Source organism: Bufo bufo, chromosome 2 (genome assembly GCF_905171765.1).
Source record: "Bufo bufo chromosome 2, aBufBuf1.1, whole genome shotgun sequence".
Lineage (NCBI taxonomy): Eukaryota > Metazoa > Chordata > Amphibia > Anura > Bufonidae > Bufo > Bufo bufo.
Window position 1 is genome coordinate 165774380 of NC_053390.1, and position 21119 is coordinate 165795498.

A 21119-nucleotide genomic window follows, 5' to 3' on the forward strand; every position below is an offset into this window, starting at 1 on the left:
TTGAATGAAGCGGCAGACACACATGCGTGTCCACCGCTCCATTTAATTCTAAAGTACTGCCAGATGTTGTCATGGGACAAACAACCCCTTTAAGAACCCAATTAAAACAGGACAATGAAAATAAATTATGCAATGAGCAAACAAGCTCAAACTTGTAATATTCATTCAATATTTAAAAGGAGATTATATTAATGGTCACTCGGATCAACAGGAGGCATCCAGGAGGTTGTGTCCTAGGAATCTTTCTCCAACTCCACCAGGAGTTGGCATTTATAATGTAGAGAAAGTTAACATAAGCCACTTACTAATGTATTATTATTATTATCCATATTGCTTCCTTTGCTGGCTGGATTCATTTTTCCATCACATTATACATGTCTCGTTTCCATGGGTACGAATACCCTGTAATCCAGCAGCAGTGGTCATGCTTGCAAACTACAGGAAGAAACTCAGGCCTCTCTGGTGGCTGGGAGTGTGCACATTCCAGCACTTTTTTCTATAGCGTGCAAATACGACCAACGCTGCTGGACTGCGGGGTGGTCGTAACCATGGAAATGAGCAGTATATAATGTGATGGAAAAAGAAATCCAGCCAGCAAAGGAGGCAATATGGATAATCACAATACATCAGTAAGTGCCTTGTATTAACTTTATCTACATGATAAATGCCCTTTACTGAAGTGACACAGCCCCTTTAAGCTTAATTCTCACATGGTCCATAACCATCTTGCATGAGCCGGGCCATTAAATATTTTACAAAATTAACTAGGGCGTGGGAGACACATTCATGTGATGCCTACATGTCCATCTAGGCCATGCACCTACCACAACTGGCTTGCTTTTGCATATATTACTGATAATAGGCACCATATGTAGACCTGCGATTAAGAAGAAAACATCACCCCCCCCCTCCCAAAAGTTATCAGATCTACAATGACTGCACATAGCACTGTGCTACATATACAAGCAGAATAACCTATAAGATGACAAGTATATAGAGCAGCGCTCCTAGTGAGCCTCAAAAGACACGATCTTTATTAGCGGATAGCACATGGCATGTCAGTGCAGCACTTCCCTTTTAAAGGGACGATGACATACAGCCGTACTTGTCAGAGAATGTCGTCCTTATCACAAGTGGTCCTGCCACCCCAGTGAGCTGTCCATCTCTGCCTTTCGATCTGCCATAGTAGTATAACGAGACAAATATTTTGCCAGCAGTAATGAGGGAAACAAGGTCGGAAATGGTTTCACAAAACATGAAAAGTGGTAGGGGAGAGCAGCGGCTGACAGTCAGGCAAAGGCCGGAGATAACACCAAAGCAACGAGGGGATACAACACACTTTAAAATGCCAACAACAGGCATATGCCCCCTAGTAAATGCATTCCTTAAAATAGGTAATTCACATCCCAGGCTGACCTATTTATGAACGAACAGCGGATAAATGACAAAAGAAGCCCAAGGAAAGCTTGTGTCTTGTCACATTAAAGTGAAGTTTCCAAACACAGAATTAAAGAATTATCCAATCTGGCCTACCCAGTCATAGGGTTTGTATACTTACTGTCACTATAGGCATGCTACAGTAGATGGTCGCTGCTAACGCATTCTGCATTTATACAGACTGACATTGAAGAACACAGTTCTGAAGACCTTTCCACCCTGATTATTATGAGCCCACTTCAGGCGTGAAGAGGTTAATGTCGGGTAATGTGCAGTGCATATTGTACAAGGCAACAATACAGACCTCGACAAGTGGTGAGCAGCAAGGCTGAAATCACCACCGACGACGCAGTCATATTACATTCAAGCTACACCACGTAAGCCATAGCGTAAACCAAGTGTCACATCTATCTCAGGGAGTTGAAGACCAAGAACCGTTTGTAAGGACAAACTACATCTAGGCAATGCCCACTGAATATGTATGGTAGGAGAGCTGAACACTGAAAAGGTACTCGTGTGTAAAATAAAAAAACTCATATTGCAAAAAACAGTGCAAGAAGGAAAGATCCCCCCCCCTCCACCAGATACAATTACACAGAATGTCCATAGGACAGAGCTTCTCCTAACCCCCAGTAAATCCCTGCACATTCTTGAAAAAACCTGAGGAAGGTAAGGCTTGATTAAAACATGCTCTTGGCTGCAACGCCGCAGCATTCATGATCCTTGTGCAGTTGCTGGTTGGGTCAGAAATCCAAGGATTTCATGATGGCATCCCTGTCAAACCGAAATCCCAGGAAGGCTTTGGAAGAGAAAGGGTACTCCAGGGTCCCATTGCAAGCTTCATCAACAGCGTGGTCATAGCCCTGTCCTTCAGAGTGGAGGCCAACAGCAAATACAGAGTCTGGGGGAAAAAATACCAAAAAATAAAACATACATTTAAATAAATGAAGGGAGCATGCAGTGTGCTCCCTTCTCACATACATTTCAATGTAGGTCAGAACACACCAACTGTACACAGATGGGCATCTCATCTCTCTTCCAGCAGAAGCCATCTGCTACAGATCACTCCTGCCGGGAGTGTATTCTCCTGTGCCAACCTCTGGCACATGATCGGGAAATTAAATAGGAGTCCCTAAGAGTTTGATCTGGTCGTAAATAGGAATCTTTATTAAAAGGGGTACACATAAAAAAAGCATATTGCTCAATGGCATACATTGATAGAATGTAAAAGGTAGTGGTTTTTGGAACCCTTTTTGCGGCGCTGGAAACAGGAGGCGGATTTTCATAAAATACTTTTTAGAGAATAAAATTGCTTGTTTATTTTTTGTGTCAACGCGTTTCAAGGGCGTCCAGCCCTCTTCGTCAGGACAATAAAAGTATCAGATACTTTTATTGTCCTGACGAAGAGGGCTGGACGCCCTTGAAACGCGTTGACACAAAAAATAAACAAGCAATTTTATTCTCTAAAAAGTATTTTATGAAAATCCGCCTCCTGTTTCCAGCGCCGCAAAAAGGGTTCCAAAAACCACTACCTTTTATCTTCTCACTTTTTTCTTCTGTCACCTCTGGTGCAGAGAAAAAGGAACCTTTGGCAGCAGTACAGGACCCCGCATGCTGGACGGGAGAATACCAGCACAAGCTTTCTACAGTTGTTGTGACTATACACAACAACACACGGTAAGCGCTTCTTATATACAGTGAACTTAGACCGTAAATACAGCCACACACACGAGGCGCGGCCTCCTGTCTCTTTTTCTCTCTTTTCCTTTATACATTGATAGAATACCACGGGCTGACTAGCCTAAGACTCCAGAACCCTTAGGGTACTTTCACGCTAGCGTTATTCTTTTCCGGCATTGAGTTCTGTCCTAGGGGCTCAATACCGGAAAAGAACTGATCAGTTTCATCCTAACGCATTCTGAATGGAGAGTAATCCGTTCAGGATGCATCAGGATGTCTCCAGTTCAGTCTTTTTGACTGTTCAGGACGGAGATAATACCGTAGCATGCTGCGGTTTTATCTCCGGCCAAAAAAACAGAACACTTGCCTGAATGCCAGATCCGGCATTTTTAATTTTTTTTACATTGTAATGTATTAGTGCCGGATCTGGCATTCAAAATACCGCAATGCCGGACCCGTCCTTCCGGTCTGTGCAGACCTTTAAAAATGTGAAAAAAATATATAACCCGGATTTCTCCGGATGACAAATGGAGAGACGTATCCGTTCTTGCAATGCATTTGTAAGACGGATCCGCATCCGGATCCGTCTACAAATGCTTTCCGTTTCCATGCAGATTGCTGGATCACTCTGCCGCAAATGTGAAAGTAGCCTTAATCCGTGTGTGTTAGAAAGATTGAGAAGGATGTGATTTTTTCCATACTCTGAATCTGGGGTGGGAGGTATACGGTATGTCAGTAATTGTGATTAGGACAATACAGGCCAAAAAGGGGCCCGATCACATTCTTTCCTGTTGGATGCCGCATGGTGGGGGTGGGGGGGGTTTGGGTGTTTTATTTGACATTATCATCATTATTTGTAGGTCTATGGAATATGCATGCTTTTGCATGGTGTTGTTAATTCATTATGACAAAACTCAATAAAAAATAAAAAAAATAATATGAGTCCTAAGCACTGGCCACAGGTAAGTTCCCTGAGTTCTGCAGTAGAGGAGGTATGGATTATTAAAAAAAATATATATATTAGATGTCATCTCCAAACGGAATAACCCCTAAGAAACATGGTGTCAGATCTCCTCAATCTTACAACATATAGTAAGGTGTACATTATCCTACATAGAACAACCAAAGATATTAGACCCTACTTGCAATACGACATACACGTACATCACTGGGATTGCAGGGGCTGTGCCAACGAGATCACCAGCGTTGACTGACAGCCTGGTCCCTGTAACAACTGTGATCATAGGCATTCCACATCCATAGAGCAGGGCAGAACCCAGCAAAGATGAAAGTCAAGCTCTGCCCTGCACTAGGTATAACTGTATCAGTTTTGCCTCTGAAGATTATTTTATCCTGATGCATTATAACTTATCTTTTTATTACATTATGCAGAATGTAAAAATAAATTCCCCATTAAAAGTGTCCTGTCTGACCCAGGAAGAAGTACATCAGCGACTTAAAAAGATTAAAATAGACAAATCGCCAGGACCGGATGACATACACCCCCGTATCCTAAAGGAATTAAGTAATGTCATAGCCAGACCCTTATTTCTGATATTTGCAGACTCTATACTGACAGGGAATGTCCCACAGGATTGGCGCGTGGCATATGTGGTGCCAATATTCAAAAAGGGGCCAAAAACAGAGCCTGGAAACTATAGGCCAGTAAGTTTAACATCTGTTGTGGGTAAACTGTTTGAAGGTTTTCTGAGAGATGCTATATTAGAGCATCTCAACGGAAATAAGCAAATAACGCCATATCAGCATGGCTTCGTGAGGGATCGGTCATGTCAGACTAATTTAATCAGTTTCTATGAGGAGGTAAGTTCTAGACTTGACAGCGGCGAATCAATGGATGTCGTATATCTGGACTTCTCCAAAGCATTTGACACTGTACCACATAAAAGGTTAGTATATAAAATGAGAATGCTCGGACTGGGAGAAAACATCTGTATGTGGGTAAGTAACTGGCTGAGTGATAGAAAACAGAGGGTGGTTATTAACGGTACACACTCAGATTGGGTCACTGTCACTAGCGGAGTACCTCAGGGGTCAGTCTTGGGCCCTATTCTCTTCAATATATTTATTAATGATCTTGTAGAAGGCTTGCATAGTAAAGTATCAATTTTCGCAGATGACACTAAACTGTGTAAAGTAATTGACACTGAAGAGGACAGTATTCTACTACAGAGGGATCTGGATAGATTGGAGGCTTGGGCAGATAAGTGGCAGATGAGGTTTAACACTGATAAATGTAAAGTTATGCACATGGGAAGGAAAAATGCAAGTCACCCGTACATACTAAATGGTAAAACACTCGGTAACACTGACATGGAAAAGGATCTAGGAATTTTAATAAACAGCAAACTAAGCAGCAAAAACCAGTGTCAGGCAGCTGCTGCCAAGGCCAACAAGATAATGGGTTGCATCAGAAGGGGCATAGATTCCTGTGATATGAACATAGTCCTACCACTTTACAAATCGCTAGTCAGACCACACATGGAGTACTGTGTACAGTTCTGGGCTCCTGTAAACAAGGCAGACATAGCAGAGCTGGAGAGGGTTCAGAGGAGGGCAACTAAAGTAATAACTGGAATGGGGCAACTACAGTACCCTGAAAGATTATCAAAATTAGGGTTATTCACTTTAGAAAAAAGACGACTGAGGGGAGATCTAATTAATATGTATAAATATATCAGGGGTCAGTACAGAGATCTATCCCATCAGCTATTTACCCCCAGGACTGTGACTGTGACGAGGGTACATCCTCTGCGTCTGGAGGAAAGAAGGTTTGTACACAAACATAGAAGAGGATTCTTTACGGTAAGAGCAGTGAGACTATGGAACTCTCTGCCTGAGGAGGTGGTGATGGTGAGTACAATAAAGGAATTCAAGAGGGGCCTGGACGTATTTCTGGAGCTTAATAATATTACAGGCTATAGCTACTAGAGAGGGGTCGTTGATCCAGGGAGTTATTCTGATTGCCTGATTAGGGGAATAAAAAATTCCTTCCCGACTCCAAAGTGGAGAAAATTGGCTTCTACCTCACAGGGTTTTTGGCCTTCCTCTGGATCAACTTGCAGGATAACAGGCCGAACTGGATGGACAAATGTCTTTTTTCGGCCTTATGTACTATGTTACTACAATGATAGTCTTAAAATGGACGTCCGGCTTTGGGGGCTTTTCTGCCAGACACCCACCCTCTTCAACCTCATGAGACCTGCGGAGGGAAGCACACTTATCTGCTCCCCGCCACTGGGTTCTGGCTCCTTCGGTTCCTTGCTGCTATTAACAAGCTCCAGTCCCCGCTCCTAAACTTCGTTTGGATGGGGGTCTTATGGTAAAAGCGACACATGTGAACCCCGATCAAACAAGAATTTTACAAACGGGTACCGGAGTGCATTAATGAAAACAATGGACCAAAGGGGCCAGAATCCAGCTGCGGGGAGCAGGAAAGTATGCTTCGGTACCAGAGTCTGGCAGAAAGGCACCCAAAGTTGGACAAGCCCTTTAACCTCTTGCCGCTACGCTAACGCCGAAAAGTGTCATCGCGGCGGCTCTCCAAGGCTACGCTAACGCCGATTGGCGTCACCTCGCGTGAGCCGAGATTTCCTGTGAACGCGCGCACACAGGCGCGCGCGTTCACAGGATCGGAAGGTAAGCGAGTGGATCTCCAGCCTGCCAGCGGCGATCGTTCGCTGGCAGGCTGGAGATGCGATTTTTTTAACCCCTAAGGCTGGGTTCACACTTGAGCGTTTTACAGCGCGTTCAAACGCGCTGTAAAACGCTCAACACATGAAAACCAATGCTTCCCTATGGCCCTGGTTCTCACTTGAGCGTTTTACAGCGCTGAAAAACGCGCTGTAAAACGCCCTACGCTCAAACAAGTACTTGGAGCTTCTTTGGGGCGTTTTGACGCGCGTTTGTGGCCATAGGACATTGCAGTCAATCACACAAACGCGCGTCAAACACGCGTTTACTATTGCAAAAAACGCTCGTCAAAAACGCGCGTCAAAAACGCGCGTTAAACGCGCATATCAAAGACGCTCAGGTCTGAACCCAGCCTAACAGGTATATTAGACGCTGTTTTGATAACAGCGTCTAATATACCTGCTACCTGGTCCTCTGGTGGTCCCTTTTGTTTGGATCGACCACCAGAGGACACAGGCAGCTCAGTAAAGTAGCACCAACACCACTACACTACACCCCCCCCCTGTCACTTATTAACCCCTTATGAACCACTGATCACCCCATATAGACTCCCTGATCACCCCCTGTAAGGCTCCATTCAGATGTCCGTATGTTTTTTACGGATCCACGGATACATGGATCGGATCCGCAAAACACATACGGACATCTGAATGGACCCTTATAGGGGGGTGATCAATGACAGGGGGGTGATCACCCCATGTAGACTCCCTGATCACCCCCCTGTCATTGATCACTCCCCTGTAAGGCTGCATTCAGATGTCCGTATGTTTTTTACGGATCCACGGATACATGGATCGGATCCGCAAAACACATACAGACGTCTGAATGGAGCCTTACAGGGGGGTGATCATCCCATATAGACTCCCTGATCACCCCCCTGTCATTGATCACCCCCCTGTAAGGCTGCATTCAGATGTCCGTATGTTTTTTACGGATCCACGGATACATGGATAGATGGATCGGATCTGCAAAACACATACGGACATCTGAATGGACCCTTATAGGGGGGTGATCAATGACAGGGGGGTGATCACCCCATATAGACTCCGTGATCACCCCCCTGTCATTGATCACCCCCCTGTAAGGCTGCATTCAGATGTCCGTATGTTTTTTACGGATCCACGGATACATGGATCGGATCCGCAAAACACATACAGACGTCTGAATGGAGCCTTACAGGGGGGTGATCACCCCATATAGACTCTCTGATCACCCCCCTGTCATTGATCACACCCCTGTAAGGCTCCATTCACACATTTTTTTGGCCCAAGTTAGCGTAATTTTTTTTTTTTTTCTTACAAAGTCTCATATTCCACTAACTTGTGTCAAAAAATAAAATCTCACATGAACTCACCATACCCCTCACGGAATCCAAATGCGTAAAAATTTTTAGACATTTATATTCCAGACTTCTTCTCACGCTTTAGGGCCCCTAGAATGCCAGGGCAGTATAAATACCCCACATGTGACCCCATTTCGGAAAGAAGACACCCCAAGGTATTCCGTGAGGGGCATATTGAGTCCATGAAAGATTGAAATTTTTGTCCCAAGTTAGCGGAAAGGGAGACTTTGTGAGAAAAAAAAAATATATATATATATATATATATATATATATTATAAATTTCCGCTAACTTGTGCCAAAAAAAAAAAAATTCTATGAACTCGCCATGCCCCTCATTGAATACCTTGGGGTGTCTTCTTTCCAAAATGGGGTCACATGTGGGGTATTTATACTGCCCTGGCATTTTAGGGGCCCTAAAGCGTGAGAAGAAGTCTGGGATCCAAATGTCTAAAAATGCCCTCATAAAAGGAATGTGGGCCCCTTTGCGCATCTAGGCTGCAAAAAAGTGTCACACATCTGGTATCGCCGTACTCAGGAGAAGTTGGGCAATGTGTTTTGGGGTGTCATTTTACATATACCCATGCTGGGTGAGATAAATATCTTGGTCAAATGCCAACTTTGTATAAAAAAATGGGAAAAGTTGTCTTTTGCCGAGATATTTCTCTCACCCAGCATGAGTATATGTAAAAAGACACCCCAAAACACATTGCCCAACTTCTCCTGAATACGGCGATACCACATGTGTGACACTTTTTTGCAGCCTAGGTGGGCAAAGGGGCCCACATTCCAAAAAGCACCTTTAGGATTTCACAGGTCATTTACCTACTTACCACACATTAGGGCCCCTAGAATGCCAGGGCAGTACAACTACCCCACAAGTGACCCCATTTTGAAAAGAAGACACCCCAAGGTATTCCGTGAGGGGCATGGCGAGTTCCTAGAATTTTTTTTTTGTCACAAGTTAGCAGAAAATGATGATTTCTTTTTTTTTTCTTTTTCTTACAAAGTCTCATATTCCACTAACTTGTGACAAAAAAATAAAAACTTCCATGAACTCACTATGCCCATCACGAAATACCTTGGGGTGTCTTCTTTCCAAAATGGGGTCACTTGTGGGGTAGTTATACTGCCCTGGCATTTTAGGGGCCCGAATGCGTGAGAAGTGGTTTGAAATCAAAATCTGTAAAAAATGGCCGGTGAAATCTGAAAGGTGCTCTTTGGAATGTGGGCCCCTTTGCCCACCTAGGCTGCAAAAAAGTGTCACACATCTGGTATCACCGTACTCAAGAGAAGTTGGGCAATGTGTTTTGGGGTGTCATTTTACATATACCCATGCTGGGTGAGATAAATATGGGAAAAGTTGGCATTTGACCGAGATATTTATCTCACCCAGCATGGGTATATGTAAAATGACACCCCAAAACACATTGCCCAACTTCTCCTGAGTACGGCAATACCAGATGTGTGACACTTTTTTGCAGCCTAGGTGGGCAAAGGGGCCCACATTCCAAAGAGCACCTTTCGGATTTCACCGGCCATTTTTTACAGATTTTGATTTCAAACTACTTTGCACGCATTTGGGCCCCTTAAATGCCAGGGCAGTATAACTACCCCACAAGTGACCCCATTTTGGAAAGAAGACACCCCAAGGTATTTCGTGATGGGCATAGTGAGTTCATGGAAGTTTTTATTTTTTGTCACAAGTTAGTGGAATATGAGACGTTGGAAGAAAAAAATAAAAGAAAAAGAAAAAAAATCATCATTTTCCGCTAACTTGTGACAAAAAATAAAAAGTTCTATGAACTCACTATGCCCATCAGCGAATACCTTAGGGTGTCTACTTTCCGAAATGGGGTCATTTGTGGGGTGTTTGTACTGTCTGGCCATTGTAGAACCTCAGGAAACATGACAGGTGCTCAGAAAGTCAGAGCTGCTTCAAAAAGCGGAAATTCACATTTTTGTACCATAGTTTGTAAATGCTATAACTTTTACCCAAACCATTTTTTTTTTTACCCAAACATTTTTTTTTTATCAAAGACATGTAGAACAATAAATTTAGAGAAAAATTTATATATGGATGTCGTTTTTTTTGCAAAATTTTACAACTGAAAGTGAAAAATGACATTTTTTTGCAAAAAAAAAATAGTTAAATTTCGATTAATAACAAAAAAAGTAAAAATGACAGCAGCAATGAAAAAACCACCAAATGAAAGCTCTATTAGTGAGAAGAAAAGGAGGTAAAATTCATTTGGGTGGTAAGTTGCATGACCGAGCAATAAACCGCTAAAGTTGTGGAGTGCCGATTTGGAAAAAAGGGCCTGGTCACTAGGGGGGTATAAACCTGTGGTCCTTAAGTGGTTAACAGAAATATATGAATACATGGGTTATTGAACTATTTTTTTTTCTACTCCAAAATGGTAGAGACAATTTTCTCATCGTAAATAATGAAATCTCCTGAAAATAAAGAAGGCTTGCCATAAGACTTGCATCCTGATGAGCACAAGAACAGGAAGTGTAGTCATGTGGAAAACAGCAGATAACAATGGCAGGGGTTCCTTACTGCCCACTACTGGGACTTTAATGTGAACCTTCTTGTCCCTATGACACTGGCCGACCTGTTACATGTGCACTTGGCAGCTGAAGACATCTGTGTTGGTCCCATGTTCATATGTGCCGCATTGCTGAGAAAAATGATGTTTTAATATATGCAAATGAGCCTCTAGGAGCAATTGTGTAACAGATACATTTTGGCCTCCACTGATGCTCTGATACATAGGAATAACACAGTATCCATGTATTTATTGATGGATTACAACAGTAATAACAGCGGCTGTATAAGGCCCCTTTCACACGAGCAAGTTTTCCGCGTGGGTGCGATGCGTGAAGTGAACACATAGCACCCGCACTGAATCCTGACCCATTCATGTGTACAGGAGCGGTTTTTTCACGCATTAGTCCTGCGCTGCATGAGAATCGCAGCATGTTCTATATCCTGCGTTTTTCACACAGCCCTGGTCCCATAGAAGAGAATGGGGCTCCAGTGAATAACGCATTACATCTGGACACAATCCGGATGCAATGTGTTTTTTACTGATGGTTGCTAGGAGATGTTGTTTGTAAACCTTCAGGTTTTTTTTCATGCACATGAAAAACGCATTGCACGGAAAAAGCTGAATGGAATCGCAGACAAAAATGACTGATTTTGCTTGCAAAATGGTGCGAGTTTCACTGAATGCACCCTGAACGCATCCTGAGCCAATCCGTATCCTTTGTGTAAAAGAGGCCTATGTATTTCTATTGCGCAGATACGTGCCATTAAATGCCCACTTTTCCACTGCACATGTGTGAACTCTTTGCCAGTTACTACAATCAGCTCAGGACACGAGCACGGGTACTGTTGCCGTGGTTTGTTCTAAATATTAAAAAGAGGAACATGCGTTCCGATATCCATGAACGCTACCATCCAGCATCACTGCATTCTTATCTTCCGACTTACTGGTATGTACTGAAAAGAAAACTTTACGGTTTATGGGCTGAATAGGCTTCAACATGGATGTCATATATGAAAGTTTGTTTACTTTGACAAGGGTTATGTCACTGTACTATATTTGTTATTAATAACTCAACTGACAATGCAAGTATTGTAATGCATTTTTATTGTATTGTGTATTACATTGAAATACCAATAAAAACGATTGAAACAAAAAGAAAAGAAAACTTTACTGTGCCCTGGCTAGTCAATAATATATATATGTATATAAGTATTGTCTGTTCTGACACTGCTCTTATGGTATCTGATGCATGCATCAAGCCATACGGGTAGCCAGCCCTACCTCCATATACGACCAGGGGCTTAGCTGTATTCACCCTCAGCTCCTTGCTCTCTTTTACATTATTAATAACAAACACTGATTTATGATGTCATTATGTGCATTACCTTTGGATGATTTCTGTCTGGTATATTATGTAACTTCTGATAACATTTATAGGACATCTATAGTATGTTTTCGTATATCTCATTTCTATGTAGGTCATGTATTATTTTGATTTATCTGATTCATTTTGTCCTGCGAGACTTTCTTATGTATCCATTTATCTTATTCAGGCCGTTAAAACGATCCTGGGAAGGACCGAAACATTGGCCATGTCTAAATAATATAACTGGATGGATTAATAAAAATATATACTGCATTTCAACGGCTCACCGGGTGCGGCGATGTATCATTGTATCGGTGATATTACCCTACCACTGAGGACCAGAAACGACATGTCGGAGTGCCAATCATTTTCTTCTCTTCTAGGAGGAACTGGGGCGTTGCAGTTACACCTAAGGCTCCACTTTCTCTGCAACTGCAGCATCCTCTGCACTTTGATTGACAGGAGCAGGTGTGAGGACATTTTCACTGCCTGGCCCTGTCAAAGTGAAGAGGGCACAGCAGTTGCAGAGAGAGCTGAGCCGCTAAGTGTAACAGCAACACCCCCATTGCTCCTAGAGGCTCATTTGCATATATTAAAATCAGTTTGCTCAGCAATGCGGGCACATATGAACATGGGACACACACAGATGCCTTCAGCTGCCAAGTGCACATGTAACAGGTCAGCCAGTGTCATAGGTACAAATCTGCTGACAGATGTCCTTTAATGGAGAACTACAACATTAGCTTTTTATATTCAGACTGGGGGGGGATTCAAAACATAAAAAATAAAAAAAAAATAAAGAAAGATACGAACCCACATCAAAAGTGTCATTTAGCCTCCTGGGGTTAAGTTTTCGCTCAGATTTCTATGAAGAAAAGAAAGTAAAGGTCATTGCCTGTGTACAATTAAATGGGCCCTAAGGATACACACCGGTCACGGTCAGAGATCGCACAGATCTCAATAACAAGTAGAACATATAAAGAGGCTTCATGTACCCTAATCCTCTCCTCTGGGCACAAACCAGGCTATGCCGGATGGATTTTACAAGAAAACCTGATAACCTCACCGCTTACCAGAACAGTATTCGGCTGTGGCTTTACTTGTGGGTTATGGACGCCATTTGCTTTCTTCTTCTGGTTTTGGTTTGGCGAATCTTGATGCTGCTTCTTACCGTTGCTCTTAAGATTTTGATTCTAACACAGACAAAAAACACAGTGCAGCAACATACAGGAACACAAGGGCTCTATCAGTAAGATACTGTCAATGCGCTGTGCTTTAAAGGGCTTGTCCCATTTTCATGTCCTATTACAGTATTCTCAGTCAACAGCGGGGGCCTCTGTTCAGGATCCTCATCTATTGCTCTGGAGAACCCAGGATGCCGTTGCATTACACTAACAGCACACAGATTTTTACAGAAACTGTGCAATGCGTCATTTTCCCTATGGTGGCGGAGCAGTGGAAATGAACACTGGGTTCACATTGCATTTTTCCCATCTGTTTAACGAATACAAAAAAACGTATAAGTTAAAATGATGCCATACTGTGGCATCCGTTCACCATAGAGTTCCATTGTAAAAAAAATTAAAAAAAGATAAAGTGTACTTTTTTTTTTTTTTTGCGGATTTTGCTGGACACAAAAACGTGGTGTGCTGTGTTTTTGTATCCTTTTTTTTACTAACATATATGTCAAAGGGAGGCATAAAACGTGATGTGAACCCACCCTTACTGCCAGGTTTCTCACACCCTAAAGGGGTTGTCCAACCCTTTATAAGTCATGGCGTATCCTCAGAATAGGCCATCACTATCTGATCAGCAAGGGTCCGTCAATCCCCTAGTCTGCTGTTCTGCAGTAGCTCCAGAACTACTAAAGCTCCATCCCTTGTGCAGTGGACAGAGATATAGTTACTGCAGCTCTGCTACCATTCACTTCAGTAGGAGGAGCGCTGCAGTAACCAGCTCCATCCACCACACAACTGATGGCGCTACTGCAGAACAGCAGACTGTTGGGTTGTCGGGCCCGATTGATCAGACGGTAATAGCCTATGTTTAAAAGGGTTGGACCATTCGAAAGAACATTGGGGAGGATTTATCATCCCCTATGCCTTTTTATTTTTTTATTTTTTGTCGTAAACACAGTTGCAACTAAATTTAGTCTCACCTCGTTTTTTTACACCACCCTCACCCGTTTACGAAAAGGAGACATAGCGTGGGTGATGCTAGAAACTGGAGTAAATGATGACTTAAACAAACGCCAGCTACGACCTGGCATAGATTTCTATCAGGCGCACGGACTGCCGGAGGCACACACACAATAATCAATATTAAAATATACAAGTCAATGCACAATAGATGACTGTGTGGTTATTACTGTACCTTAGGCTTTGTCAACTGCTCTCCTGGAGAAAGCTCCGAAAACTGAGGTATACAGCGCATCCTGGGTCTACAAGGAAGCAAGTGTTAAAAAGATCAGTGAGCACATGAATTACACTAGACAAGCCCTGGTATTACATACATCATGGTATCTACACGTGACATTATTTACTGCTTTGGACAAAGCCATTAATTAGTATAGACCTAAGAGACTGAAGGGGAGATTTATCTGTTTTGTCGCTTTTAGTAACTACTTACACCCCCCATGTAATAACAATTCTGGAGCGTCTATTCTTATGGCTCTATGTTGTGCCATTCCTTTAATATGGGACATGGGGCTGTGTAAAATAAAATGGTAAAACACGTTTGAAATATCCTGTGCTACCGCTAGGAACCCCGATGGACTTGACTTTGCCATTCGTGCCAGTGAAGTGTTCACAGGAACAGTGAATGTGGCGTGATCACTACAGTCCCAATGGAGATTGAAGTGGCAGCACAGGACCAGCAAGACATTTTAAAATGGAGCATTCCTGAATTTTACACAGCCCCCCTGCTCCCCGCCAAATTTTAAAAAAATCTTTGAGAACTCCTTTAACTAAAGGTAGATGAATATGGGAAAGGAGCTCAGTTCCACAATATAGCATAATTAAAAGGGTTGTCAAAAAGCACCTGGATCGGAATACTTTTGTAATTCCATGTAATTAAAATTTTAGTATTGCCACTAAGCTATTCAGTAAAATGTATCTGTATAGCGCCCCCCAGAAAAGACCCTGAGCTGCCAGCCTGACAAATCTAGCAAGGCAATTGGAGCAATGAATGGAGAGATCTCCGCACCCATGTGAGGTACAGGGCTGGTTCTAGCTTTGTTAGAAAGGTATTGTCATGTACTATATGATGATTTTCATTTTCTACATTAATTATGGGATAACCCCTTTAAAGGAGTTGTGCCACGAAAAATATTCTACATTTTTCAAAGTAACACTTGACCACTGAGATCTTCAATAAAATGCATCTGTATAGCGCCAACTGCGGTTTGTTCTATACCTTATTTCCCTATTCACCTCACTGAGAGGGTCGCATGTGCTCAGTTTAAGGCCTAGTTCACACGAACGTATGGCTTTTAAAGTTTTTTGCGGTCCGTTTTTCACGGATCCGTTGTTCCGTTTTTGAGTTCCGTTGTGTTTCTGTTCCGTTTTTCCATATGGCATATACAGTACCGTATTTTTTGCCATATAAGACGCACTTTTTTTACCCCAAAAGTGGGGGGAAAATAGCAGTGCGTCCTATGGGCGAATGCTGCTGATTTTGCCGTATTTTCAATGATACACCCACCGCACGGCATCGCGGCGGGTGTATCAGCTGTGAGGGAGGAGGGGCTGGGGCCTGGCATCTGCTTTTATAATGACAGCGGGGCCCGTGCAGTGACTGTATTCTACTACACGGGCCCCGCTCACTGTATAATCGTATCGGTATTCTGTAATAGTTAATTGTGTATATAATGTAATCGCATAATCAGCGCTACTTACAACTACAAGCGCTCGGTAGGTAGCAGAGAGGAGGGAGGAGGCAGGCCGGGAGGACGGGCGGGCGGCGCGTCACTCACCTGCGCCGCCCACTTTATGAATGAAGCAGGCGGCGTGGGCGCATGACGTAGTGACTCACGCTGCCAGCGCCCGTCCTCCCGGCCTGCCTCCTCCCTCCTCTCTGCTACCTACCGAGCGCTTGTAGTTGTAAGTAGCGCTGATTATGCGATTACATTATATACACAATTAACTATTACAGAATACAGATACGATTATACAGTGAGCGGGGCCCGTGTAGTAGAATACAGTCACTGCACGGGCCCCGCTGTCATTATAAAAGCAGATGCGACCCCCACCCCTTGTATTGAGGGTCATTCACTACAGGGACACTGTTATGGAGGGGATCTGTGTATGACACATAGCATAAGATGCTATATATGTGTCATACACAGATCCCCATAACAGTGCCATCCAGAGACCCCAATAAGAGCCACCCACAGATCCCCCATAAGTGTCACCCACAGATCCCCCATAAGTGTCACCCACAGATCCCCCATAAGTGTCACCCACAGATCCCCCATAAGTGTCACCCACAGATCCCCCATAAGTGTCACCCACAGATCCCCCATAAGTGTCACCCACAGATCCCCCATAACTGTCACCCACAGATCCCCCATAACAGTGCGTCACCCACAGATCCCCCATAACAGTGCGTCACCCACAGATCCCCCATAACAGTGCGTCACCCACAGATCCCCCATAACAGTGCGTCACCCACAGATCCCCCATAACAGTTCGCCATCCACAGATCCCCCATAACAGTTCGCCATCCACAGATCCCCCATAACAGTTCGCCATCCACAGATCCCCCATAACAGTTCGCCATCCACAGATCCCCCATAACAGTTCGCCATCCACAGATCCCCCATAACAGTTCGCCATCCACAGATCCCCCATAACAGTTCGCCATCCACAGATCCCCCATAACAGTTCGCCATCCACAGATCCCCCATAACAGTGTGCCATCCACAGACCACAATTAGTTCAAAACCCACCAAAAGCACACCTATTGGTTCAAAATATTTTTTTTCTTATTTTCCTCCTCAAAAACCTTATAGGGCGAAAAATACGGTAATTACATAGAAAAAAATTGGGCTGGGCATAACGGAACGGATACGGAAGACATATGGATGCATTTCCGCATGTGTTCCGTTTTTTTTGCGGACCCATTGACTTTGGATCCACGGAACGTGATTTGCGGCCAAATATAGGACATGTTCTATCTTTCAACGGAACGGAAAAACGGAAATGGAATGCATACGGAGTACATTCCGTTTTTTTTTTTGCGGAACCATTGAAATGAATGGTTCCGTATACGGAACACAAAAAAACGGCCCGTACACCCGCAATAAAAACGTTCGTGTGAACTAGGCCTAAGTCTTCATCGGTCACCACCATAGCTGGGGCAGTTACAGGGAAAAAGCTGCAGCAGAAAGGACATGTTCCCTGAGAAAGGACATAGCCCCTGAGCTGCCAGCCTGAAATAAATCTAGCAGAACAATAGGAGCAATCAATGGGGAGACCTGTGGATCCATGCTTGGTACAAGGCTGGTTCTAGCTTTGTTAGAAAGAGATTGCCATGTACTATTTGATGTCGGATTTTTATTTTTTACATCTATCATGGGATAACCGGCTTAAATCTCCAAAAATAACACCACTTTTAGAAGACTATCCCTTTATATAGACCTGATTTCTTGTGACAAATTTTCAGTGTCATCATATAATTTGCATAGTGGCCATCTTGTTTGAGTGGATCAAACAGAGGTTTCATTATATATATTTACGGAACTGGAGCTGCAAGGTGGCGGGCTTTCACGTTCCCTACAGAATCAATAGGGTAGTGGTATCTGTATGGCTATGATGTATACAGGACTCAGTAAAGACATTCTGTCCATAAAGAGAAGATTAAGGCTTCTTTCACACTCGCGTTTTGGGTGGATGCGTCCTGCAAAAACGGACCTGTTACAAAAATACAACCGCCTGCATCCGTCATGAACGGATCCGTTTGTATTATCTGTAACATAGCCAAGACGGATCCGTCATGAACTCCATTGAAAGTCAATGGGAGACAGATCCGTTTTCTATTGTGGATCTGTTTGGCTCAGTTTCGGCTCTCAGTTTAAAGGGGTTGTGCAAGAATGTGGGGGGAGGGGGGTTAATGCTTAAAGGGGTTGTGCAAGAATGGGGGGGGGGGGGTCACCCGCCCCCAATTTGGCTGGTCCTGTAAAGGCACTGGCTTTCTGCATCCTCTCCTCCCGGCCTGCAGTGCTTTCTTGCTGAAAACATCCAGTTTAAAGCCGCCTGCAGCCAATCACTGGCCATGGCGGTGACCAGCTCCCTTCAATATCATGGCAAATGATCACATGATGCAAGGGGATCCGGTGACCACCACAGCCAGTGATATGATGCAGGCGTCGTCAAACTGTATGTTTTCAATGAGGGAGCACAGCGAAGCATCCCAGGCCAGGAGAAGAAGTTGCGGAGAAGCAGGTAAGAAAGCTTACCTTTACAGGTCCAGACAAGTGGGAGTGTTTGCCAACCCCCCCCATCCCCACACCTCCTATAATGTATGGAATGCTAGTAAACGTGTACTCAGTAAATTGTAGAACTAGATTGTTTGCATTCTCTATAGTCCATGCAGGAATGCCATCTTACCTGGATTTCTCTCCAGTAGGTTTTGATGGTGTACTTCCAGCAGAGGGCAATCCAGTATCACTATCTGAGGAGTCGCCCAGTCTCTTCTGAAGCCAATCCCGCAATGGTCTAAGAATAAGAGGCAGAAAGAATACCAATAATGAAGATCATCATTTCAAGAATAAAAGTAGTCACTAGGACAGAAACCTAATTTTTCTTACCTAAAATGTCTTGATTTGCACTGTGCTCAGTGTGCATGTTTACTGCCATAGGCAGTAGGGGAGAAGCCACTGCCAGACGTATTGGTTGCTGCTTTTCGCAGGTGGAAGAAAAGACTGGCATGCTAAAAGCCAACTTGACGATCCTTGGTTTATTCTCAACAGCAGATGTTGGCAGACATTTGGTCAGCACTCATTTATCAGTAGGACCAACTAACAATTATCTAATGTGTACGGCCAGTTTAAATTAGGTAAAGAGTAGAGAGGAACTAATCGATTCATATGAACCGATTCGATCAGAGTTCCCCTCCGCAGCCTCACTGACAGGGCCAATGTCACGCTCCACAAGCACAAAGGCTCTGCGGCTGCTACCGGAGCAGCAACTGTAGATGCACCGCTGCACTTCCGGGTCTGGCCCTGTCAATCAAGCAGTGGGGACACCCCCTCACTCTAATAAATGAATCGATTTGCTCATCTCTAGTAAACAGTCTTGTGTATATTAAAATGGGTTGTCCCACCATTACCTGTCATATTCACTTTGTAGATTATGAAAAATGAAGCATATCTTCCATTTACACGCTGTTAAAAAATAAAAATCTAGTAAAAAGATAGGACTCGCATACAACATTTCTTATTGTAGAAAACTCCAAAAGTGTCCATTTGAACAATATAGACAACACATAGACATGAACTCCAGTGTGGTTCAAGACCAAGATAGTCCCACAAGGAGCAAAAAAGATAGTTGGGAAACAGGAACTCTGTATAAGGAGAGGCTGGCACAGGCACACAAGTGGCAGCAACATTTCAGGCAAACATCACGGACCCTCTTGGACAGGTTTTCTATGAACCACACAGGAACCCATGCATGTATTGTCTGTTCAATTGGATATAGGTGGAATCGTCTACAATAAGCAATGTTTCATATGAATCAAGAAGTCTTTGTTGATATTGCTGCGCTAGGTTACTGCTACAAATGTATGGAGAGGAGAGACTCCCAGCATTAGCAGAGACCAGAGTGGTTTCCTCAATACTGGTCACACGTGCTCAATCACTCTCCCACAGGATCCTCTGTGCACTGCAGGAGAGCCAACAGAAGTAGTGAACATAGAACCACCATGGAGTGACCTGGCTGAGAAAGTGAGCGCGCATGTGTGACCAGCAGCAGATGGACGTGCCCATTGCTATTCACTGTGGCCACCAGGTGGCGCCACATTGCATAAGTAATTGTCATAACTCTGCACTGAATCATTTTTTAACAGAATGTAAATGGATAATATGTTTTATTTTTTACAATTAATAAAATTAATATGGCATCTAATGACATGTAATGGTGGGATAACCTAATAAATTTATATTTGGAACCATAAACAAACATCTGAACACTACCTCCAATCATGAAGGACAGAGACATAAGTAGAGGATGTATTCATGCTTTAAATGGGAGACTATGCACTGCCACCTCTCCACTGAGAACAAGGCATATGACCCCTCGTTCTCAGGATCCGTGGCAGTGTCATCTACAGTCCTCTTCTGGCAGGTCATAAACGCTCTTTATCATTGTATTTCTTTGTCACTTTACTTACCTTATAAAAGGTATGACCATGAAAAACTTATTTGGAGCCAGTCCTAGTTTTGACTTGGGTGTCATATCATTTTTATGGCAGGGCAGGTTTTCAATGGGAAACCACTCAATGTTCTAAGACAAAAAAAATAACGTGAGATGTTGCATTTGATACATAGTTTAACTAATACATTTCCCATCCAGCAGACTAATAATAAAAGAAATGAAGAATGAGAGATCATGTAGGAGGACATTCTTCCTCCTACATGACACAGGATATATACCTTCATGAGGGATGGGAAGTTAATAATATAAGAGAACACTGAGAGGTAGGTATACTTACTCTGATTTCTTTTCTTGTTTTTGGATTAAACTTTGTGTCCTTTGGAACGCCAGGAATGATATAAAGGCGGGCTAACTGATCATTGATCTTCAGCTCAATGTAATCATTATTGCACATACGATTTTTTATATCAAAGCCAGTCTCTTCAAGTACCTGAAAGTTAATTAACAAATGAGCATTTGGTCTAAAAATAAATAAATAAATAATATATACACTGCTCAAAAAAATAAAGGGAACACTTAAACAACACAATGTAACTCCAAGTCAATCACACTTCTGTGAAATCAAACTGTCCACTTAGGAAGCAACACTGAGTGACAAT

At 43.2% G+C, this 21119-nt stretch overlaps 1 protein-coding gene across 1 annotated transcript in view; it reads right to left on the bottom strand.

Moving 5' to 3' along the window:
* Window positions 1-637: 637 nt before the first annotated feature.
* The window catches only part of DCP2 (decapping mRNA 2), a 46968-nt gene continuing 26486 nt past the window's right edge, over window positions 638-21119 (bottom strand). Inside the window, exons 7-13 of the mRNA XM_040419652.1 lie at window positions 20798-20950; window positions 20477-20589; window positions 18697-18804; window positions 14462-14528; window positions 13162-13281; window positions 12902-12953; window positions 638-2338 (exon numbers count right to left, since the gene is read on the bottom strand). Of these exons, the coding sequence (XP_040275586.1) occupies window positions 2181-2338; window positions 12902-12953; window positions 13162-13281; window positions 14462-14528; window positions 18697-18804; window positions 20477-20589; window positions 20798-20950 (771 nt within the window). The 3' untranslated portion in view covers window positions 638-2180. The remainder of the gene's footprint in view (window positions 2339-12901; window positions 12954-13161; window positions 13282-14461; window positions 14529-18696; window positions 18805-20476; window positions 20590-20797; window positions 20951-21119) is intronic.